At 43.2% G+C, this 25,302-nt stretch overlaps 1 protein-coding gene across 1 annotated transcript in view; it reads right to left on the bottom strand.

Annotated features, from left to right (window-relative positions):
* The window catches only part of cpamd8 (C3 and PZP like alpha-2-macroglobulin domain containing 8), a 49,544-nt gene that overhangs the window by 17,501 nt on the left and 6,741 nt on the right, over positions 1–25,302 (bottom strand). The window contains exons 6-30 of the mRNA XM_030049381.1: positions 24,680–24,697; positions 23,895–23,949; positions 23,460–23,573; positions 22,807–22,891; positions 22,498–22,606; positions 21,894–22,121; positions 21,356–21,526; positions 20,587–20,715; positions 19,976–20,174; positions 19,632–19,807; positions 18,327–18,476; positions 17,712–17,873; positions 17,480–17,622; positions 15,442–15,504; positions 14,164–14,395; positions 12,806–12,959; positions 10,991–11,121; positions 10,723–10,774; positions 10,165–10,463; positions 8,941–9,009; positions 8,694–8,850; positions 8,284–8,460; positions 4,927–5,008; positions 772–928; positions 163–237 (exon numbers count right to left, since the gene is read on the bottom strand). Of these exons, the coding sequence (XP_029905241.1) occupies positions 163–237; positions 772–928; positions 4,927–5,008; positions 8,284–8,460; positions 8,694–8,850; positions 8,941–9,009; positions 10,165–10,463; positions 10,723–10,774; positions 10,991–11,121; positions 12,806–12,959; positions 14,164–14,395; positions 15,442–15,504; positions 17,480–17,622; positions 17,712–17,873; positions 18,327–18,476; positions 19,632–19,807; positions 19,976–20,174; positions 20,587–20,715; positions 21,356–21,526; positions 21,894–22,121; positions 22,498–22,606; positions 22,807–22,891; positions 23,460–23,573; positions 23,895–23,949; positions 24,680–24,697 (3,387 nt within the window). The remainder of the gene's footprint in view (positions 1–162; positions 238–771; positions 929–4,926; positions 5,009–8,283; positions 8,461–8,693; positions 8,851–8,940; positions 9,010–10,164; positions 10,464–10,722; positions 10,775–10,990; positions 11,122–12,805; positions 12,960–14,163; positions 14,396–15,441; positions 15,505–17,479; positions 17,623–17,711; positions 17,874–18,326; positions 18,477–19,631; positions 19,808–19,975; positions 20,175–20,586; positions 20,716–21,355; positions 21,527–21,893; positions 22,122–22,497; positions 22,607–22,806; positions 22,892–23,459; positions 23,574–23,894; positions 23,950–24,679; positions 24,698–25,302) is intronic.

The raw sequence follows: 25,302 nt of genomic DNA, 5'->3' as shown, positions 1-25,302 counted from the left end.
ATTCACCCAGCAGAAGAACAACACGAACCAGGTGGTGATATTTTTTGGCGGGACTGTGAAAGTGAGGCTATAAACGGGACATTGTTTGGTCGTCTCAGTGCAGAGTTTTTATGGTGATGGAGAGGGACTGAGTGCAGCGGTATGTTGTGGTGGACTGCTTACCTCTGTGGTGATCCCTGTCTCCAAGAGGGCTGCAACCACATACGCCGTAAGTGAGATCTTCCCATGGATCCCTCCCTGTGGACAAAAGCAGGCATTAGCTTTCATTTCACACACTCAAACTGAAAAACACGAGACAGAGAAAAAAGACAGAGAAAAATATAGACTTCATACATGCAAGTGTGCAAAACACAAGGAAGGCTGATTTGCAGTCCATGTAGCAATAAGATGTATTGATGTTATGAGGTTTTGTGATTACTCTGGTTATTTGTGATTATGCAGAAACATGGCAAGGGAGATGCAGGACAAATTTCTAAGCAACTGGACAATAAAGTATGATATTATTTCATCATACCTACCATATCATATCATACTGTATGCACCATATCGTATCACATCATTCAATATCTACTGTCGTATCATACTGTCCTATATTTACTGTATTGTACTGTACTGTATCTGTGATGATATCATATCATTTCATGTTGTATGAAATGTTATTAAGTGATTTCATTAAGGGATTATAGTTTTCACATGTGTTCCAGTTTTGTAAAGAGCTAAAGAGGCATTTATGTGGACCCGCACCCAATACCCACCGTGACTCCGGCCTACCTGCAAGTCTTTGTTGAGGATGCGTCCCATGGCGGGAAAGGAGCCCTCATCTCGCTGATGCCTGATGAGCCAAGACTTGGCCGCTCGAAGCTCCTCGGGGTCAATGAAGATGAAGCCCCGCGACTGAGCAAAGGACTTGAGCACGAACGCTGTCAACCTGATGAAAGTGGGGTGGGTGATGAGGGGAGATGAAGGATAGAAGATAAAAGAGGGGTGAGAGGGAAGGAGGGGAAGAGGAAGGAAATAGCAGCGGAGAGAGAGGGAGAGAGAAGAAATATCAAAGATCCTCTCAAACATGTGCTGACAAATCCTGAAAAATACTTAACTCTCAAACTTCACATGAGTTCACAGTCAGTCACTTTTATCAGTGGAGTGAAAAAATTCCCAACCAGTCACACTCTCTTTCAATCTGTCAACAGAGGGGGGTGGGGATTGATAGAGAAGAGTGCAGACAGAGGGATATTTTACCAGAGAGAGAGGGAGAGAGAAAGAGAGTGGTATGGATGGATGGATCTGATGAAATGGATAAAAAAAAGTGTGGAGTGAAGCAGGGCGGCAGGGTCTGATCACTGCTACAGGATACGGCAGCTGTGCTCTAAAGAATGTGAAATTTCACACAGCCAAATCATGTGTGTTTCTGCACGCAAGTTGGGGATATTCCCCGAAAGCATTCAGAAACTTATACAAACACTGATCCCATGGGCAAACGCTGTGAATCTGCGCGGCCACGGAGTGCGACTCAAAGTTTACGAGCCATGATTTTAGTGGGCCACGGTGGAGAAGAAACAGGGGAACCACGGAGAAAGGCCAAGGTCAGCCCTGGGGGATATGGCTGAGCTAATAAGCACACACTCATCTATAAACAACAGGCCTCCCGGTGGTGGTCAAAAGCTGCAGCCTTCGGCCAACAACTCCTCAATGACAAGACATTCCATTACAGAGCCTCTACCCACAGCGGCCAGAGGATGAGGCAAGCTGCTTGCCATGAAAAAGGGAAAAAAACAAGATGGAAATTAAGAAATAAACAAACATTGTGCATCAATTTCTCCAACACAGCTCTTAAGTGACAGCACAATCCAAGACAGAGCACCAAGGGAGATGAGCAGGAAAGAAACAACCCGGCTCTCGTAAAGCAAAACATTCAATATTCCCTCACTGGAACCTAGATGTTATTCCTCCCCAGAGACAAAACTTAGGATGCAGCCACAAGCTTGCAGGAATTTTTATAATGTTAAGTAATATCGTGTCACTGGCTTTAACTGCCGCGCCCCTGGGAGAGGTACTGGGAAGCGTAAATATACTTCGTTTCCTCTCCATATTCTCAACATTCCTGTTTCATTTTTCCTCTCCCTCAACTCTCCACTCCCAGATCCCCTCTCCAAGCTACCCTCCAATTTCACACTCCAAAAGATAGATTTTGAAGGAAGCTTTGACAATGATGCCTGAGCATGTTTCAAGTTAAAGCCTAGCTGGACTAGCTTGAGGGGGAAAGTTATGAAGTGGACTGGGAGAAAGTGTTCCCTACTAGAACAATAGAACAATAGGCACAACACATCACCAACAAGGGGTTTACTAACTGTCTCCCGTGAGGCTACTGAAACTTGAAATGATGGAATAAGTGCCACTTAAATTGAATGGGGAAATTGAACGGCATGAGCAAAAAGTTAGTGAAAGTTTGGTTGAGGGTCACTAAGTTTATCTATCATCATTTGGAGGTTATGTTCTAACTCTCCACTGGGCAGGCGGACTGCGGATGAAAAGGTTTGTTTATTTCTCTGGATGAATTGTTGTGAATGATGATGATAGGAATGATGATATGATGAGCTCATTGAATTCATCATAAAAAGAGAGTCATATTACTTTGCAAAATAAAGAACACAGACTTCAAATCCTACTGATCAGGAGTGCATCGAACCATGGAGGCTTTATTTTTACAAATAAGTACCAAGCTAATGATAGCATAGGCTCTATCCAAGCCTTAAAAAAACAAGCAAACAAACAAAAAAAAACCCACAGAATTCCTACAATACTCAAACTTCAGTGTGACAGCTTCGCACAGGAATGGAAATAGATGAGTCAATACAGCGGTGTGTATCAGTTCTTTCAATCTCTGGTATTCAACCCCTCGTCCCCCATCTTTCTGTCCCTACTAACACTGTCAGATCAATCTTTGGCAGAGAGAAATGCCATGCCAGCCTCAACATGTCCAGCCAAGACTGTCAAAAAAAAAAAAAAAAAAAAAAAAAAAGTTCTTCCCTATGGTTTCCTGAGGTTCATTTGGAGAGGACATTATATAAGGAGCGTGAGACTTTTGACAAGTCTGTTAAAATGGTAGTCAGTTTTGCTGGGACCTAAGCTTTCTCCTCCATTGTCTTGGGTGTTAATATGACGCTATGCTTGGACAACTTAAGTCTTCCTTCATCAGAATGAATTATTCCTCCAACCCAAAGAGCGGGTGTGTGGGTTGGTGGGAGCACAGGTTTGCCCCCCTCCTTCCCAACAGTATCCTCTCAATTTGATGTTTGCAAAACAGAAGCTGGTTTTTGCTCAGCCTGACCTGGTTGAAAAAGGTGCTAAAAGGAGCCTCTTGCACTCATTGCACTTGTGCACACACACACACATATACACACACAGTGGACATTTAAGAGCCTAAAAGCTACGAGGCAATGCATGAACACACTGGAGTCCATCCTCAGTGTATCCCTGCGTCTGAATTACAGTAAGTAGGTGCATTACTCAACTTTGTGTGTTCTTTGGAAACAGCGATAGTGCAGTGTTTAAGGGCCTTGGCATCAGAGAGGGGCCGCAACGCACACCAGAACATTACAGCCTGCCCATGTCATTATGCTCAATCTTTTCATTAGGCTCTGACAATTTCCGCTCAGATACATTTTTACAAGCTGGAATACATTAACACCGAATTAAGAGTGCTTTTAAGCCGGCAATAAATGCTCTGCTCCACTGGTGAACTCTGGAAATGAAACAAAAGCTGGGTTTGTTTTGGATGTATAAACACATTGCTGAAGGATTCATAAAGTGTTTGATGCAGGTTTACTGAAGGTTCACCATCTGTGTTGTGCCCACAACCCACACTTGTTGCCCTGGGCTTCAAGAAAAACTTAAAACGACTGCCTGTTACATCTTCATATCCTCTCACAGCCATCCGGGGGAAGAGCTCAAGGTTTCCATGGGGCAGTTTAATGTTACCAATTACACACAGGCAGTGAGTCCAACCATTTAGAAGAGGCATACCCCATTTCTACTTGCTAGGCATGTCAAAAAAGGTAGGAGCAGTTTGGTGAAGTGGCTCCAGACTCCTTAAAACACTGTCTCCAATGGGAGCATTAAGAGCTAATCCAAAGGGCTAAAGCAGCAGGGGGCCCACTCAACACAACCAACATGAACCCTCTTTAACTGCAAGTAAATCACCGGAGCCTAGCCTACCTCGGGGATCCAATTATATAGTTTGCTTATGATTCTGTGGTTTATATAACCTGCTGTTTCACAGTATCAGCTCTATTAAATATCATAATACCCGCCTCAGCTAATAAATCAACCAGAGGTATGCACATTGTGATCGGGGGCTGAATGTGTGGGTGCTGGAGCACTGGAGCTCCTCATTGATAGCACTGACTTCAGTTTTCTAAACATTATGAGATGGTTCTGGCTGCCTGCCTGCCCTCAGGGAGTGTAAACATGAAATAAACACTCACAGAGGAAAAAATCCGATTTGAATTCGGCAACAGGAATGCATTAATTTGAGCACAGCATACTGAGATGCTGATAAGAACTTCATTACTTTGGCTCACAACCTGTTTCCCAGTTCAAGCTGAAGAATGTGGCTACAGCTCAGCAATAGCGTGGTTGGTAAGAGTTGTGCAAACAAACAGCTACATTTACATAGATAGTGTAAGGTGGCGCATGGGCCATCACAAGTTCTTCCTGTACATTTGTATGACACATACAAAAAGTGGGCGCCTAAGAATTCCTCAGTAAAACATATTTTGAGGGAATTTTCAAAGCAAATACCACATCCCAAAGCTTTAAAATGACTGACAATCAATAAAGGTTTCTGAATTACATAAGACAGTTTTAAGTGTATTTTAAGTGTAGAAATGTACACAAAAATTGGTTCGGACTCATTGCCACACTTACCACATGCTGCCAGACGAATCCCTTTCTCCAAAGGCACTGTAGGACCCATCCTGCCGCTTGTAAGTCAGTTGTCTCTGGTAGCCTGGAGGGAAAGAGAGAGATGGAGAATTGCTGGGGGAGAAAGGTGACCGTGTATAGCGAAAATAGAAGAGTGCTCACATACATTTTCTCATTTCAAAATTCAAAACTTTATCCAGGCTTCCAGACTTTTTTGAATGGATTTGAAAATTTTGGTAGGTTTTAAATATGATGCATGCTCATATCAGCTATGAATTGTTTAGCTATGTGCCATTCCTCAAACTCTTTAAGAATGATCAGAATCCTGTTGCATACTTTTCCATGTTTTCCAGACCTCGGTAGGAACCCTGATTGAATTGATGATTTTTTTCCTCCCCATCCATCACTGCAGATGCTTGGATGAATATCAGTTCTCACAACTACTGCTATTTACAGAATAACATTCCTTAGAGTGCTTACATGTGAGATGCCTGTAACTGTGAGAGGTAAATGCAACAAAGCAGATGCAGTGAGAAAGAAAATATAGAGTTCAAGTTCAACAAAAAAAGCCAAGGGTTGGAGCAGTAATGGAAGGTTTTCTCATGGAAACCTTTGTTTGAGGTTCAGGCAGAAGAAAACTGACGTGGAGTGAGACTGGATTCTGGGTAACTGTGTGCAACAGTGTCCAGGTAAGGACTAAGCCTGGTGGATGTTCTACCAGGTGAGCCACTTGGGTGCCCCCAGTTAAACATTTCTTTACTAACCACCAACATGATGCAGGAGCACTGGTCTCTCAGGACTGATTCCACTATCCAAAGCCTAACAGCTAGAATAATTGGTGGCCTGTGGCCGTACTGTATGTAGTGCACAAGCGGACAGTATCCATTCTTTTTTACATGTCCTCAAAGGATAGGGAACACCAAATCCAAAAAATCAAATCTATTTCTAGTTTGGTTAAGGGGCTTCCCTCACCCACTCCTTCAGCTCCCCTTTGTCACTAAGACGGCTCTACAAGCTTGTGGGAGTTTGGGAGACTTCTATAGCTGCACTGTCCCAAAACGCTTCCGAATTTTCAAGTGGCCCAACTCAGCCCGAGGAAACTCTGAGAAGCCTGCCCAGGAATCCAGTTCCTTCAGGGAAGGTCTATTCCCCTTTGGACCACTGGTACATTGGCCTCTGACATGAGAGGTTGAGTTTCCTCCTCCTACGGTCTCCTAGGGTGAAGAGGTCATCTCTTCAGAGAGTGTCAGGCGTGTTGATAGTTCAGAGGTTTCTGACATTTTCTCTTTTGTCTACCAGGATCCTCTTTCACTGACCCCTGTCTTGTATACAAGACGGATAAAAGTGAGAATCTCATGCATCAGTATCCCCATTAATATCATGATATGACAGGAAATTTGCTCACCCATAGTAAATCTAGTGAACTTTCTATAACTCCCAGCCAGCTTGATGGGGACCTCAGCACATGGTGAGGCACTGACAAGAGAATTTATGATGCTTCCTCAGTATGCAGTGGTTCACCGTTACTTGGGTAACTCCAAAGCTGGCTATCCATCACACATAAAATGCAGAGGCAAGGAAGGTAAGGAAGTTGCACAGTATAAACCTTGGCTGTTTAGCTGATGTAGTCTGTGTAGGGAACCGGATATTTAATGTGGGGGCTTTCTTCTTTGAGTAGCATCTAACAGTTCTCAATTCTTCAACAGTGACTTGATATTTTTTTAAAAGTTGGACTGTACATAGTCTTGTTCAGCTGCATTCCTCCTAACATCTTGAGTAAGGGTGTGCACAAATCAGTCTTACACATATAGAGGAGGACCTGCCTCTTGTAGTAGCCAGCTTCAGATCAGTTTGAGATTGCCACTTGGGTACACATTGATAAGGTGGGAATGTATCAAGTAATGCAATCATTTCTAACTGGCATATGATTGTCGAGCATAATTGGAGAAATCCTTGTGAAATGTTTTGACAAGGCTTCGGTGACTCCCCTATCAAGAATCTGAACTAGACTTGTTCTCTCCTTTGGTGCAGTCCATTCCAACACCTCAAGGTAAACTTCAATGTCATCCTCAAATGCCAACTTGATAAGTTGGGCACAGCAGTCCCTCTGGAGCTTGTGCACAGCTCTGTTACAGCCATCTACAGGGTGGTCTGTCCTTATAGTGTAGCAAACGTCCCTCCCTGCATCACTGACCATCATGCTTTAGCTCTCCTAAGTCATCATGCTGAACAGAGGTTGCAACGTACTTTATATGGGAATCATAGCCTTGCAAGAAGTAAATTCAGTTAAACATCCTAAACACACTTCAATTTCAACAAACACTTTTATTTAAAGTGTTTCTGTGTGTAGGGAGAGTAAATGAAGGAGAGGTATTCCCTGGCCACAATATGTTTGTGGGGATTTAGGCAGACACAGACTCCGGCTGGGGTGGAGAAACAGAAGAGGTGGGAGGCAACAGCATCCAGCTCCAGGCTCCAAGCCGTGATTCAAAAAAATCAGTGCCAGCCAAGCCACAGGTTCCTCTGACAAGAAATCCACAATTCCACAAACAAAATCCAACATCCAAACCAATAGTTTCCAGAATATCCACGACAATATACCACTTGCAAACAATCAGAAAACATTCCGTCTGCTTGGCATGAAGCTTCTTACCACACAGTAGGGCCAAGGACGGGTCTGACCTGCTGTTTGCTGTGGCACAATGTGAGCCTTTGGTGCAGTACTTTCCTCTGCTCAAACAGCTGCTTACAAGCTAGAAGTAGGTCAGAAGAAATTTGGGAATGCAGCGCATCACCAAGCTAATATCTGCCATCACATATCTTCACCAGTGGCTCACACTGGGAGTACACGTGGTGCCTGTAGAACTGAAGGTGTTCTTCAGTTCAACGGTGCAATACTGGGCCATAGATTCAGGCCCTTGATCCAAACAACTAAGCCAAGAAACCAGTCTGCATATATCAATTAAGTGGTCTTAGACGTACTGAGCTTCCAAAAAGCGACACATTTGCATTTGCATTTTAGACATTTAGCCCACAGTCTTATCCAAAATCACTTACAGTTAAAATACCAGCTGAATAAGCTGAAATTCCTAGATCACCATAATAACAATCAGTCAATAGTAATGGCCCATTTATACCCGACACATGCTGGTGACCAAAACATGATTATGAACACAGAAAAGAAATCAAATGAGAGACATAGAAGGTACTTTTAGATCGATTAAAATGATCACTTGAGACTTGGTCACTTTTAACCCGCTGGCTTCCATGGGAATTTAGGTGGTCTGTTCAAACCTAAGGATGCAACTTGTGTAGATGGTTTGTGAAAACCTGAATGTGGTCGAGTTGTATTTCCCTTACCTTGCAGCAGGTAGTCAGTGGCCTCATTCTCCACCTCAGGGCTGAGCTGCCTGGTCTTCTGCAGGTACTTGAGAACAAAGACATTGGGGGCAAAGTGGATCATGTTCTGCTCCCCACAGCCGAAGGGAAGTCGCAACAGCTTGTCCAGATTATTCAGTGTTGGCCCCATCACATCCCCTGATACAGGTATACAAGTGCACAGATAATATGCACATGCACACACGCACATGTAAAATACTTAATCACTGATGCTGCACTGGAAAAAGTATTTTAGTTCCATTCATTTACAAGCTTGATTTATCAAAGCCCACAACTAAGGATGCAGATGCAGTGTGATGGATATATTGAGTGAGGTAATGGTCTTGCTTACACAGACAGACATATAAGTATGCACACATAAACAAGTTTACCAATCATGGATGCAGTGGCCCTCTCAGATCCGGGGACCACATTGTGAGGGACCCCAAGGGTGAAGGCCTCATTGTGGTTCTCATCAGAATCTTCTTTCCTCCAGATCTTAAATTCCCCTACTGAACCCCAGCCTGTTGAGAAGCCTATGTGACGCACCTGAAACAACAAATTAATCATTGCTGTAATGTTCTTCAAAGAAAAAAAAAATCGGGCCCCAAGTATATAGATGTAACAATGGAGTCAAACCTGGCCAGGGAGTTGGCCTGCCCATTGGAGGATCACAGATTCATTGGATGGTTGTAAACCATGGCCCACCTAGAACAAATGCAGAGAAATGAAAGGCAAACGGCTCTCAATGACCGATTTATTTAGGAATGGATGAATAAATATTTGTAATTAATAATCCAACATATTGTATTTCTAACGTTCTTTGCTATGGGCTTTGGTTATATTACAGTTCTTGCCCCCTGTAAGGATCAGACTACAATACAAACTCCAATAGGTCTCGTCATGCTTCAGAAAAAGGGCCACTGTAACTGTGGAAGTCAACAGCAAAACATTAGAAAGCAATGAATCCACTTAGAAAGCAACTGGTGCTGTTTTTGGATTGCCCCATACTGAGCACTAATAATGTCCATCTGCCAAGTGTTGGAAATGCCAGTCTAATTCACCCACCTCCCACACACAAACACAAATACTCACACACAGGACCATTTAGAGCACATTTCCTTTCTGGTATTTCAGAGTTTGATTTCGTAATCACATTAAACCAAAGACCATGCATAGCCGAGCCTCACAGCTCATCCAACCCAAAACGCAATCAGTCCCTAAGAAAATAAATGAATCCTATTGGGCTGTAATACATGGTGCTCCACTGCGGGCTTTTAATTGCTCCCTTTGGTGAATGGTGCGAGGCTAATGCTGGGGCTAGGGCTGGGGAGCGGTGTGCCAGCCAGCGAGCGCCATGCGAGCACCAGGCCATGGATCACCGAGTGTCCCCGCTGACATCAGCCTGTTAAGCGTGACCTCACAGGCAGGCACGCCAGTAAAAGTGGCGCCAGTCCTCCTAACACACAGACCCTGTGGCCTCCCTAGTCTCTCTCGCTCGCTCCTCCTCAACAGTGTCCGAGTATTCACTCACTATCCAAACACAATCTGTTGCCCTCGCTACTGCAGTGCCCTCCATCCATGTATACATTGTACACTCATCTGTTCTCACCCTGAATAGCCTGCACCATCCCACACACCACTACTTATCCAGCCCTTGACCCACTGCTGCCTCAGTGGGTCTGGAGTACAGCGCTCATTGTCCCAAAGAATGAAGAAAGTTTAAGCAAATCATGAAGGCAGAAAAGTGTTCCGGTATTTGATATTTCCCGCATCATAAAGGTACTGCTACATTATTTGTACAGCACTAGACCTTATGTTCTTTTCAAACATTTTTTTTTCTGAAACCTCTGGTCTCCATACCTGTACCACACCCCCTTTCCAGCTGATCCAGAAGCTGCGGAACTCATCCCACGACAGGATGCCTGGTGTGGGTGCGCTGACCAGGGGCTCACCCATCTTGCCCAAGGAGAGCCAAGAGCGGGTGTTCTGTCTGCCACCAAGTACAATCTCCAGCATCTCTGCACTGTCGTGGGGGCTGGCAGAGAGGGCAAAGTGGGCATCATTGTGGGTCTTCACCGCCACTTGGAACTGGGTCATTCGGGCTGGTTTTTTCACATACTGGTACTCATATTTGTTGGGGGTGGAGATGTGAATCCTCTCTGAGAATGAAAATAATCATTACATTGAGGTACTTGTTAATGGTCAAGTTTATGGTGTTAATAGTAGTGGTACTGGTATATACATCATGTATAAACAGCATTTGAGATGTGATCACAGACACAGAAAAGCTGGGAAATCTCCCATTAGAACTGAATGGGAACTGAATGGGAGTTACATGTTGGGGGAAAAAATGCCAGAAATCCCGAAAACCCATGAAAAGTACATATCAACATAAAAAAAAAAATTAGCTGTACTGACCATTGGGGCAAAAGAAGACACTGTAGGTGTATTCTCTGGGCAGGCCTTCTGGCTGCAAGCAGAGTGAGGGAGACAGAAGGAAAAAAGAAGAAGAAGAAGAAGAAGAAGAGAGAAAAGAAAAAGGAAGGGAGAAAGACAGATAAATGAGGACAAAGACAAAGATATGAGGAAAGTTGAAGTGGTGAAGTGCATTAATCTGAACAACACTCTTTATCTATGTGTGCTACTTATTCAGTAACGTCGATCAATATCAGCTCTCCTACTGCACCTCCACCAGGACGCTCCTGCGGACGTAGTCGAGACCAGTTGGGGTCCTTCTTTCATCCAAGTCATTGGCTGTTTTGCCTGACTGAAGACCATCTGAGCAGCAGCTTGGTTCACTGTAGGCAATGGCACGGGCTGTTGTGGCAACAAAGAATGAAATGAGGCTTATTTTCTTATTTCTTTCTTATTTTCTTTCTACCTTTCTGTTATACATGGAATTCTTAGAGTATAGTTTGTTGCTCATTTTGTTAAGCACATATTTTTGACCTTTGCATTCCTGCTTTGCTGCTTGTAATATTGCAGGTCCAGAAATTCAGGCTTACCCAAGAATTGCCCTTAAGTTGTTCTTTATAGGGGGATGGGATGAATGGCCAAAATGTAAAGCATACCTCACATAGAATTAGCAGATTTCAAGAAAATGTTTAAAAAGTGTTTGTGAAATCACTAACAGCTTGGTAAGACCATACCTCTGACATCTCTTGAGTGTTAAGTTTTGCACATTTATCGCAACATACATTACACAACACAAACATTTCTGTAAGAGGACTCCTAGTTCTCTTGCTGAGGAGCACATTGGAAATGTGGCCCTATGCCAGCGGCATCTCTTTGTGTGTGTGTAGTGAGAGGGAAAGACTAGGGGCCAGGGGACTGGAAGAGGGGCCGTGGGGGGCCCATTGACCGCCAGTGACCTGCAAACTCATCAACATGCCACTGAGTGTCACAGCAAGGCTCTGGCTGCTCCCCCACTGATGGTCTGCTTTGTTCTCACATGCACTCTGGAAGGGGACTGTTTGTAACTCTGGGTGGGTGACCAGATCACACACAGCTCAGCTCCTTGGCCAGCATAGCTCTCCTAAGTCAAAGCTTGCCCTTTAGAAAGGTATCACACTGAGTGGACAGCAGCCCTGGTGCTATTGTTTTAAAGTGGCATGCCACTTAAGAATTCAAATAATTTATGACCTAGAACAGTTCAATCTGTATTTATTTACATGAGCATCATAAGCCTGATGAGGACCGTTCACGATCCAAATGCTGGAGCTTATTGGGCAAATAAACATATCGGGGTCACTATAGCAGTGCCCATTAACACTAATTTTAAAAATTACACTTCTCTTTCTTCACTGAAACTGTCATGACTTTGTTTTCTGACAATAAATACAACATTGTTGTAATGTCATGTCTCAAAAAACCCTCCATTTTTCTTTCCAAGGCTTGAACTCATTTTCTGTGATACTTCTTTCATCCTGAACACATTACAGGGATTGTGTAAAGCAAAAACTGGTATGAAAACTGATAGTAAATGCTAAACTATATGCTACATTATTAGATATTGCATAAGTGTATCCTGAATTGTAGCAGTAAACATATTTACTTCGCATACTGCTGAAGAATGTGCATGCATGATTTGAAGAACATGATTTCTTCAAGTGTTGCAGTTAAAAAATGTTATTCCATTTTGGTAAAGAGGCAGGACCTGTGTGTCCCTAACCCCCTCCAAAGGTGGTTAGGGATCCCATAGTGACCGCTATCCAATCACTATGGGATCACCTCAGAGGCATGTTAATACCAGGTGAAAAGGGGTTTCCATGGTACTGTAGTAAAACCATGATGGAATATGAAAAATATGTTTTTAATGACTTTCTAAGATGGTATTAAAACTTATAAAATATTAATATTTAATAATGAAATCAGGAACTGCATTATTATTTTGACTGGGCTTCACATTTCTGACACTTGGTATGAAATAGCTTCTTTGACAAGCCATGTCTTTTCTCCCCTTAAGGCTAACTTTATCTTTCTCTGTATGTTCCCTTGGTACCTGTGATGTTAGCAGCTCCTAGTTCAGTGAAAGACAGTACAATGGAAGTGGGTGTAGCTTCTCCTGGAGCTACACATTTCTTCCTGGTTAGGTGGTGCTTTCCGGGATGGCCCACAAACTTGATGCCTTTTGGAACTGAGACTTTAACATGAACCTGTGAGAGGAGAGGAGAGGAGAGGAGAGGAGAGGAGAGGAGAGAGGAGAGGAGAGGAGAGGAGCCACATTATAGTCCAAAGCAAAAGGTCTCCCCTGACAAATTATAATGGCGTGATATCTGCCCGGCACCCCGGCATGCCCCTCCCTCATATAGCGTGCTCTCCTCAAAGCTCTAAAAGTATTGGGGGGGGTTTCTAAATCACATTGTGAATTTTCCATGCCGACTGACTCATGTTTCTCAAGCTCCCCAAAGGATTAAGTTCCACTCATTGTCCAATTTTCACAGAGGGCTCTCTGTAATGCAGTCGGATCTTTTCACTGTTTTTTATCCAGATGCCACAAGTCGTAAATAACTCCACAGAAAATATAGGAATCACATGTTGCCGGGGTGGACATCAAAGCGTGGACTACGCTGGTTTGCATAATCACCTAACATGACATTACAGCAGCGCACGCACAGGCCATTTAACGGGCTCATCTGCGAACATCATGATGTCATCTGTGGGAAGCGCGGGATGGACCCATTTAAGGCCAAAACAGAACTTACAAGGGCTCCTCAAAGTCAGTACCAAAACATACTTCTGGACAAACCTTGTGGCTTCATATTACAAACCTATGCCACTACTGACTGCTGCCACCCACCCATCATTGCCCCTGGGCTTGGTGGCCACCCATAGTGAGGCTCTGGGTACATGTTTAATGTTATTATTGTGCAATAACTCATTCAGATATACACAGCTCTTTCACCTCTGTATATGGACAACATGTTAGTAGGGATGGAACGATATAGTTTTTTGAGGCCGACACTGATATCCAATATCTTCCCACCAACAATGACAGATATGGATAGTGATACAAATATCAGTTTTTGTGGAGCTGGAAATTCAAACATAGGTGCAAAACTGGCTCAGCTTTTCGAACAGACTAAAGTGTTTTGCAAACAGAACATGTTATCTTTATTCTGTTGCTTAACTGACAGTTGTATCAGTAACACAAACTGAGACAAAATGCCAGATTTCACAATGAAAGCCAAATATAAGAAGTAAAAATGCAACATTATTGCTTTTTAAAGCTGATATCGGCCGATACCGACAGTTTGCTGATATATTTGTCCATGTCTAGTTGTGAGCTGCCACTAGCAATCACATGTGTCCTGCTGGATGTATAGCTTTGACATGAAGTGGAAACTAGTGTCCTCTCACCTCAGAACAGGTCGGCAGGTAGTTGTAGACAGTGAGGGGAACTTTGGTCTGCTCCCCTCTGATCACACTGTAGGGCAACGTAAAGTCAACAAAGAACGGCTTGAAGGTGCGAAGCTCCGCCCTCTTCGCTAAGCCCAGCCCGTTCTCTTCTGACAGGCCAATGGCTTCCGTCACCCAGGTGGTGATGGAATCGGGCACGTCCAATTGCAGCTCAGCTTCCCCGGTTTCAGCACTGCCAGTGACAGATGTGGAGATAGACTTGAGTGGCAAAACTCAAAATTTCAGCATGGATCCACAGTTTCTTTCAACTTGAACCCTGCCAGTGAAAAAAGGCACAGACAGCTAGAACAGGACTGACATAACACTGTGGACTACTTATGTGTCGGAAACACCTGTGTCAACACCAACACCTGCACCAATGTAACTATTATAAACACTGTATAATGGATAGGTGTGAGGAACAGTCAGGTGTTGACCTAATCTTTTTCACTGAATGAAGCCGACTGAGATCATTGTTGGCATCACATATTTCATGTTGGTCTTGGCAAACTGTCACAGGGTATAATAAACGTTAGAAAAACTGCATGTACGCCCTTCCTTTTGATCAAAGTTGCCCATATTCTACTTTAATACACTTTGTGGGAAATCAAAGCTTTGGACGACATAGGAAATTAGGCAGAGCTGAAGTCCTGCCCAAAGGAATTAAGCATATGGAAATCTATGAGCGGTTCATTTATATTGGCTGAAAATGAATGGAAGGAGCTGTTGAGAAAGTGACAGGCTGTTCCAAGATAGGCCAATTTAAATGAGGCACATTCACACCCAGTGGGAGGAAATGCTGGACGCTGCTGGAGTGATGGAATATCCCACTTCTCACATACAGGCTTTACTTGCACCTCCGTAATCCTCTCAATTCCCTACCATTTCCTATCGTCGCACTTTCCTTTTTCATGCCGTCTTTCCATCTTCTGTCCAGTCTTCATCTCCTTCCGCTTCCTGGTCAGATTTTCTGCTCCTGGTGTATCCTTGTCTATCTTATTCCCACACTTTGTCTATGGCTTTTCTCTTTTCTTTTTCCATCTTTCTTACATCCCTCTAGCCCTCCTCCTCCTTTATCTGTTCATTCCTCGGTGTGTTTAAGAGTGAGCTGTGACCAAAGTATATACAATCTGCACCTGAGATAACCTCTGTACACTCAAAGGCAACATACACACACACACACACACACACACACTCACACATACACAAAGGGTTTAATATTTATTAAGTTTCAAATACCTGACATTGAGGCAGTGCCACACCCACGTCTCTGGGAAAAATGTTCGCCTGCGCTTCTCTGCTCTGCAACCAAAACACAAGCTGACATCAATAAAAGCCCTCAGCTGCGGCTCTGCTCACAATAAAAAGCCATAATTGGAAAATGTATTATTCTGAAATCCACACCGACATCCTCTAAGTCACACCATATGTTTAATGTTCATCTCTAGAATGAGAGCTATGCATGGCATGAAGGAATGTAGACCTAAAATATGGACAACTCTACAACACTAATTTCTTTTGTCTTGTTTTTCCCTTCTTCCCAGCTCGGAAATCTTATTTAATACAAGTACAGTGAATATCAATCTAAATAAGCTGGCGGAGTATATAATATCTATTTTTAGATTGCTCTGTAATTTGTCTTCATATCATGAAGCACTCCAAATAACACTTGGAGATTTAGCAACTATGAAAATAAGCAAATCTTTGGGTCTTAAATTACATTTTTGAAACCATTCAAGTTCACTGCGTTCAGAAAATCACATGCTCAGAAGAATATGGGTTCCAATCATGGCTCATGCTCTATTTTCATCAGTTTGCTTTCTGCAATCTTGTATTTGTATATATTCAATACTGTATGAGGGTGAATCTGCCACTGTCCAATATGCCATATGCTCACCCACATTTTGTGTTCTGCAGGCTTGGGTGCTATCAAAGTATTACAGTATACCAGGATATTTAGAAATTCCAAAGGAGTGATTTTCAGTACTGTCAAAAATATAGACTCTCTTCTTTCTCTTAAACTGAAACAGAGATTCTGTGCTGAGGTGATGCATTGTAGTGCAGAGCATGTGCCACCAGAGGTCTGTTTCTGCTGGTGGAACAGGGAGAGATGGCAACTGCAAGTGGTGGGGATAATGTTAAAGGAATAGCAAAATGGAGTATTTTGGGGTTGCTCCTAATGATTGCCACATATAACTTCATCTTGAGATGACTTTTGCCAACTGCAAAAACAGTTTATTAGTCACGTGATTTTATTCAACTAACAGTCTACCACCACATGCACATCATCTCCATTCAGCCCAATGCTGTGTCAGTATTCACCGTGGCAACAAGTGTCACCAAGTTTCTGTGAAAGAAGACACGTATTGTCTATTTCTATTCATTATTCTACGGACTGTAAGTATTTAAACCAAGCAAGACTTGTTTAAGTAGGCTAATTGCTTTTTAGACACAGCAGTGTAGACTAGACAATGTCATGCATGCTACAATGATTTCTATCACCAGAAGCTTTCACGTTTTTTAATTTTTTTCATCACACAAATATCTTCATATATCACATACCCTGGAGAGATGTCAGGAAGGTATGAAGGTATTTAAAAATAGATACCATCCAAGCCTAGTAACCTGTCACCCCACCAGGCTAGAGATTAGAGTGAGGAGTCAAAACAGTCCCCAACTTTAATTCTTCATACAATTATGCAATAATGCACTCTTTGCTGTAATTTGTCTTATTCATATAAGCTATTTTATTTGCATTGTAGAACACTGTAGATCAGGGGTGTCAAACTCGTGCCATGGAGGGCCAAGAGGCTGCAGGTTTTCATTCCAACCAACAACTCCACCAGGTGATTTCACTGATCACCCTACCTCGAAACAGAGAGGCGGGACTAATCAGTGAAATCACCTGGTGGAGTTGTTGGTTGGAATGAAAACCTGCAGTCTCTTGGCCCTCCATGGCACGAGTTTGACACCCCTGCTGTAGATGATTTGACCCTGTAGTTGACTTAGATTAAATTCTCACTCCTAACCAACCACGTCCCAGTTTGTGTGAGAGAGGGTCATCTTTTTCAGGTGTCTTGGGGCAGCTTTTTGATGCACACTGGAGTTTGAATGTGACTGCTCTCCCCTGCCCGAATGAACCGGACTAAAGGAGTGAATACATTTAGATAAAGAGAGCTAAACGTTCTTGTGAGAGCGCCAAAGGTCTGGACCTTAAAAAAGCAAAATGTAAAAAAGAAAAAGATCCTGAAACTGCTCCTGAGTGCTTCTCTTTTACCTGGGCAAGGGGCGAGAGTGCATGGCAGCCACTAAGGTAGAGGTGTGGGGCTGGAAGGCAGGAACAGCCTCATCTGTGTACATCCCTCCACTCTGCCGATGGTTCAGACTCACCATGTCTGTCATCACAACAAGCCCTGTTTCCTATGGCAAACACACATACATGTACTGTGATTTTTTTGTTAAAAAAATTCCTGATGATCCTGGGCTCACAAACGAGTGTGTGTTCTCACTGTGAAAGCGAAGCGTGCGTCCTTGGTGATGTCCCAGTGCCACGGGAACACAGAGGACCTCTTCCGCCTCTTTGACGACAGCCCAGGCCACCAAAAGTGTCCATCATCTTTAGGAATCCCAAAGGCATCTGACACGTCAAAGTCTGCAAGCTCTTTAAACACCTGTGCAGTGGAAACACACACGTGCACACAGACACATATATTGTTTGTAGTTAGATTTATGTCCTGATATAGTGGCCATCGAGCAAAGGATCTACCAGTAAAACTCAAAAATAAGAGTCAAAACACATGCATGGATCGAGCAAGTTATTTCATGCATTTGTTTCTTCTTTGCTTACCAAGTCTTTGCTCAAAAGGTTTGCAAAAGGTTTACATTCCGAGCTTGAAAAGGTTTACATAAAGCGATATCAGTGAGAAAGGAGAGAGATACAGAAAGTTAGATTTGCAGGCTATAGACTGCAAAAACAACTGAAACTGTCTCACTGCAATGGATACATGTTTGAATTGCTTTAAGGAAAAGAAGAATTTAAGAGCTAATAGAAAATTAAAATAGCTTAAGGTGAACATTCTCATATTAAATACCAATAAGAAGTCATATAAACACTGAGTGCCAACCTTGTCTGGGCTGAGCTGGAAGTCGGGCTTCAGCAGGTACAAACTCTTATCCACAGTGGCCACACACACACAGGAGCCCCTCTCTCCCCGGACACGCAGACTCACGGGGTCCCCTGGCATCGACTCGTTACTTGACAGAGAAATAGAGACCTGGGAACCAACAAGATACTCAAAGCAATGCATGATATGCACACTTTACTATAGGCTTTAAAATAATATCGACTGACATGGATTTAATGCTATGGCATCAGGTTTTCCAGGCCAAATATTATACATTAAATGGGGCAAGAACAGTTGGCAGGATTTTTATTCACTCAATATAATAAACAGCTGGCAGTATAGCTCCATTCACACCGCTCTCATGTTCCTTTAATGGCAACTTCTGTGTTACGACTGGTATGGAGCAAACATCGTCAGTCCTATATGGTTGAGTAAAGCCAGGGGGAAACACTGGGACAGTGAGTGGAAAACTACAGGCTTTCAACAAGGACTTAGAGAGAGGGTGGGAGGGTGAGAGTTAGCCATAAACTTTCACGCATCAAAACCATTTTTCAGCAGCACACGGTCACAAATTAGCCCTGTTAATCGGTTCCGCTGCTCCCCTTTCACCAATCTGTAACCTGTCATCCTCTCCTGTCATGACCCCACTCATCTCTGCGAATGGCCTCTGTCTCATCATGTCCTACCCTCCCCATACAAAAACACACACACACACACACACACACACACACACACACACACATACTGAGTGTTGTAATGGCATACCAGGGAGCTGTAAATACTTCAGGGAGTTAACTCCACCTAATGCAAGCAGGAACTGGGGAGCTCTCCCAGGCCAACACAGCTGTTTGTTTACAGATATCAGACTGTGGTTAGAGCTGATGCATAGATGCTTAGCCTCACCTCCAAAATATATACATACAGGAATGGAATCATTTTCTCCAGATTTAAATCCATGATTATTTGTTAACTTCATACCAAACCAACATCAACCTTGAACAACGGCATTAACCCCCAATTACTCTAGTTGTATACTGTGGTAGTATCAGGTAAATGCATGTATCAGTCGGGGGGGAAATGGCAGTGACACTATTCCCAGGATAATTGAAGATTTAAGAAGATCCCTATTTTGATCCGTTTCCAGTATGTTGCAAAAGTATACTGGATCCCACTTAAATAAATCATAAATCATTATAAATCCCTCTCAAACAGATGAGGTAGGGGATTGCAGGGAAGAAGGCCTCACACTGCATTTTTACAACATACAGTCAAGCTTTACTTTTCAACATATTAACAAATGCCAACCTGGTTCTCGAAGCTGGGCTGGATAGGGATTTGCAGGCTGTCTGTGACCCCCTCGCCGTTTTCCCTCACATGATAGACCAGCAGGCGGCTGAGAGGTGCCATGCTGTGGCTAACGGGGAAACGCAGGTATGACACACAGCTGTCCATCTCTGCCTGCGGGGAGGAGCCTCCAACACCTGACATAAAGCAATGATGGCAAAGGGAAAGCGATCAGGTGTGGCATTTCATTAAAGAAAACTACGTGGGATTTCAGCGCTGAGGACAGAGCAGTAAGGTGGAAAAAAGGACAGATCATTTTTTTACATTTACAATTAACAGAGAATGGATCCATGTGCTGAACTGACCAGAAGCAGAAGGAGGCAAGAGGGTGGTGTGGATGTTCTTGTCAAAGGTGACCGCTGCCCTCTTCCCTCGGTGAGATGATGTGAGGTTGGCTGGTTGTTGGCCTGAAAGGACGATATTACCCCTGGATGCCACCTCATAGTGCAGAGTGAAGTTACAGGGACAAGTGGACTTCAGAGCTACCTCTGCTTCCTGGCCAATCTACAAACACAAAGAGACACGAGTACACCTTTGGGATCAGGTTAGGAATTATCTCTCAGGATTTAGATGACATTAGATAACATTTTAGACACGTGGAGATGAGGTTTGAACCGAAACCAACAGAAATCATGCGAGCTGTGGACAACATTTCATTTAAATCTGAGCAGAGAAAGGGAATCAAGAATTCTCCTCGCCCTCAGCAATGACCTGGAACTTGCCCTTGAGCAATCATCAACTGTTGCGGTGTAGGTGCCGCAGTGGCCGACATTACAACTGTTTGGTTGTACTGGGCAGGTCCCGGGTGTGAATTTGTGTAAGTGTATGAATGTGAGACAGAAAGATGCTGAAAAAGAGTATGCATGCTCAGAAAACGTTCTGTGGAAACTTAGGTCAAAAAGAAGGCAGTGTTTACCTTGAGTGGGGAACTTGGGCTCTGGATCTGGATATGACACTTGCTGGGAGAGTACCAGCTACTGATGGACAAATAGCTGGGCAGGTACTGGTCCCCTGCTGGCTTTCCTTCAATGGATGTCACCTTGGTCTATGCCAGGTAAAGCAAAACATTCAGTGCCTTATAATGATTCATTCAAAAATCATACTATCCTTTATACCATGCCCTGATTCTCATGCAGCACTTTTGACCTTTGCGTCCAACTCTTGTGATTGATTCAAATCATGAAACCCTAACCTTCCAGCTCTGACCCTCTTTTAATCTATCTGCAAATCTCATTCCTCTTCCAAATAGATAGGAGGGCAGGCGCACATCTCAATGTTCTTGGCTGGGTGTTGTGCCTACAGCCAAGCAAGACAATCTTCAAAGAAGTTGAAAAATGTGGCAATCCATAAGGTCATTTATCAGATCTTCGTTGGAAAAGGTCACAATATGCTTACGTGTTTTGGCTTACAGCCTTCAGAGCATATTCAGCTGATAGCTTTCATCAGCTGAATATGATGAAGGTGTAAGCATACTGTGGCCTTTTGAGTAATAAATTCAATGATGCCCTGATATTTGACTCCATGGAGTCTTTGTTTGAAGATTCTCTTTCACCTTCCCTTCGGCTATCTCTCAAACCACTTAACAATCATGCTATTTAAATGTTTTATCCTTGTTTATATTGGATATTAGAGGCTTCTCTCCATCTCTCCACACCTCCCCTCGCTCTGGGGTTGCAGACACTGACCTCAAGCCAGACATACTGGGCAGCAGTGGGGATGGAGGGGATCTCAAAGGTGGCCTGACCGTCTTTGGAGGTCAGTTCGCTTGTGTAAACATTGTCCTTGGGGGTCAGCTCAGCCTTAACACGCACCTTCACCCCATCAGCAGGGCTTCCATCAGGATAGGTCACCTCAATCTGGGGGAGAGAGAGTTAGGAAAAACCAGTTGGGAAAAGATCAACACAAAAAAACAGACAAAGACAAAGCATTTCATTTGCAGCTTCTGTTATTCAGTTCCACTGAATTGTATTTGTATAGCATCAAATCATAACTAAAGCTATGTCAAGGCATTTTACAGAGACCCAACAGATTTAGTCTCATCCCATGAACCAAAATCTCCCCCATGAGCAAGCACATGGCCACAGTGGTGAGGAAAAAACCCTTTTAACAGGGAAAAAAACCTTGAGCAGCACCCAGTTCTGGGTGGGCGGCCATCTGCCTTGACTACTGGTAAATATATGGTAGTGTGTCCAAGGTTTCCAAAATCAAGTCTTGTTGTCTCACCTTCCCCTTGTAAGGCAGACCAGGCTTGAACTGTTTGCGCGTGTCCTTGGAGTATTTGATGTCAATAAGCTGTTTATGGACCGGTGTGGAGTCATCAAATGTTGTTTGCCTGCTTCCATCCACGCTGGTCACTGACGCCCACATGCTCACCGTGCCCCTGAAGTGATCAGCCACATCCAAGGGCATCATGTCCTTGACACACAGGCTGAAGGTCGCCGAGCCTTTGATCTGACAACAGTATAAAAGTGATCTGGTACAGTTCGATGTGTAGTAACGCTTCCAGAGCTAGGAGTTCAGTTCCCACTGGGGCCAACCATGCGAACGATATCTATACACAGATCAGCATCTGTGTATAGCACATTGGATACACTGTGCAACAAACTGGTGGCTTTGATATTATATCAGAAGAGACATTTCATCAGAACCCACATTCATTATGGCTCTAAAATGCTGACCTAAGGTGACCAGCCAGGTTCCTGTTCCTGATCTTAGTCATTTTGACTTCAAATTCAATTTGAGGCAAGAAATGCAGTTCAGACAAACAGTTTGGGCTTACAGTATTCAGTATGTTGATACCTGCTGACCAGGGATTAAATAAGCTCACCTCCATGGTTTTGACTACAGGATGACCCATCTCATGGCGGTAGTAGCCCACTCCATTCACCGTCATATTCACAGTCAACTTTCCTGTCACTGGCTTCCCAAAAGTATACCTGTATGAATGAAATTTGGTGAGGTGAACGCTAAGAAAGTGCAATCACAAACAATGCAGAAAGGTTCAACAACAGCATATCTATTAGAAGTTTTCACCATCTGCAGGCCAAGAGAAAAATCCTCCTGGCTGTGGGAGATATTTGGGTTTTTCAGCTCTCGCACTCTGCTCTGTTACAGCACTGAATTTTAAGTGGCCTACCTGGCTCTGACGGTGGCCTGTTCACAGGAGTTCAGGTCACGAATGTAGCGTGGGGGATCGATCACCAGCTCAAACTTGGGCATCACTGTGAGGGGGACAAGGAAATATTACTTTTTTTTCTCATTCTGTTTTTTGGTACTGCTACTTTATCTTTTGTACTCATCATTACTGTCTTCTAGTCATGTTTGTGATCCACAAACTATAGGTTATTCTACATTTGCACACACTGTAAATTGTCCTGTACAAAAGCACTTTCTAAATAATTATAATAATCATCATCCCTACCATCATGTATATAGCTCTTCTCAGAACCACAAGGTATCTTACAAAAATATAGCAGCAATTAATAAAAGTGAGTAACATACCTGTTTAAAAAAATCCAAACAATAAAATGCAAAGAACTGTATGAAAATCTGTCTCTAAAATGTGTTTTCAAAACAAAATATTTTTAAAAGTTCTGCACAAAGCCAGTGATGGATTTCCATATAGGTGACATAGTCAACCACCTAGAGCAGCAAATGCTTGGGGGCAGAGTGTCAACAAAACATCTGTCAAAATGTAGACTTAAATCTCATAACAGTCCTCAAATCCCTACAAATAATGCAGTAAGTTGTCATATAAAGAATTCCTGTTTCCTATGTACAGGCCCTCACCATACTTCTGCACTTCAAAGGACTTATTGTAGGTGTGGCCTTGCATCTCCACAAAGATAAACCACTCTCCGAACACGGGCTGGTCCGACAGAGGAAAACTCATGTTGACAATCCCTGAGGAGAAAACAAAAGCAACTGTTATCCTGTAAAATACTTGCGTGCTTTGTGGTGATACAACACCATGCAATCTGTTATGATATTTACAATGTTACAATGTTTTGGCTACAGCTGAATAGGAGTGTGCCAGAGTTTCCACCCTACTTAAAACAATTTCTTACGCATTCAATGAGGAGATTCAGTATCTTATGACCAGGATGGTGCTTTAGAAGCCTTTCCAATTCGGTAAAAATATTCTTCGGAGAAACAGTGATGAAGTGTGAGAATCTCTAGGCTGCTCAATGGTGGTGCAAATACATTGTAGAAGATGTGGCTCACCACAGCAGATAGATTTAAGGCCCTTCCACTGGACCATCCTGGATCCTCTTGGATCCTGGAAGATCAAATTAGCAGATCAGAAAATATTGTTATGATTTCACATCTAGCAATTTAGCAGTAAATCTTACTGAACTACAAAAGAGGGTTGAACAGTCCTTGAACTGAACTTGACCCACAGATGTGGCTCCTGTCTCAGAACACAGTGGCAAAATAGTTTTACAACTTTTCCTCAGGTGAGGATTACAACAACACTTCATCAGTAGGGTAAAACTAACCTGTCTCATGACGGTCTAAACCCAGCTCACGTTCCCCATTAGTGGGCTGCAAGTGAGAGACTGGTAAAAACATCTATGTACTTATTGCTATCCATAAGACACACAAGCTACCCAAAGCCTCTTATGAAGCAGTGGCTTGTTATTTCCCCTGAAAATGTCTCAGGATCTGAGAGGGTGAGACAATAAATGAGTGAGGGCAATAAGTAGGGAAGCCAGAAAGAAAGACAGGGGCAATGGGGGGACAGAGAAAGAAAGGAGAAGGAGAAGAGAAGAGAAGAGAAGAGAAGAGAAGAGAAGAGAAGAGAAGAGAAGAGAAGAGAAGAGAAGAGAAGACGAGGCTCTTTTTATGTTGATTATCCCTGTACTGCTCTAAAGAGCACCCTGTTATCAAGGTGAGCTGTCCTGACTCCTGCCCTATAATCTCCAACCAGGCTGGAAACTAAAACTGCCACTGTCCCCTCCTGGATGTGGTTCTGCCAGCCTTGGGTGGTCCCACCAGCCTCCACTCACCACAACATATGCTTCAATCTGTGGAAAAAATGAAAATAAAATAAAATAAAATAAACAACAAAAGAGAAAGAAAAAAGAGGAGAGAAAAAGTTAAGAATGGCATGGATAAAATCAAATCTGCAAAGCCAAAGAGGAACCTATCCTTCTTCCCTGCTCTTCACCCCACTCCTTCCCTGTCCAACAATCATCCATCTGTGAAAGTGAGCACTGCCCTTTGCCAGCGGCAGACCTTTATAGCTGCAAACATCAATAAACTTTCTGTCTGCACAGTTGCACGGTATATTTGGAGCCATTGCTAACATTCCAGCAGAAATGACTCTAGCTTGGCTTCTGTAAATAGGTAACTGTACATTTCTGTGCATTCACGGCAGACTAGGTTTTCCCCTCTTAATTCCCCCAATTACGGCTGGAAAAAGTATGTTCATGCTAAATATTACATCTAATGCTGAGGTGTAAGAGTAGATGCATCAAAGGTTCATGTATTCATTGAAAAATGTAAACAGAGGATTGTACAAGTATACATTTGCCACTACTAGAGAAATCTTTTTTAAAAGGAAGTTGGAAAGTGTTATCTTTTTTAGGTCTTTAGGTCTTAGGTCAGAGTTGGAGTTCATACCACCATT

The sequence above is a fragment of the Myripristis murdjan genome, chromosome 4, assembly GCF_902150065.1.
Source record: "Myripristis murdjan chromosome 4, fMyrMur1.1, whole genome shotgun sequence".
Classification (NCBI taxonomy): domain Eukaryota; kingdom Metazoa; phylum Chordata; class Actinopteri; order Holocentriformes; family Holocentridae; genus Myripristis; species Myripristis murdjan.
The sequence above is the reverse complement of the archived record's forward strand: the minus strand, read 5'-3'. Positions and strand labels throughout refer to the sequence as shown.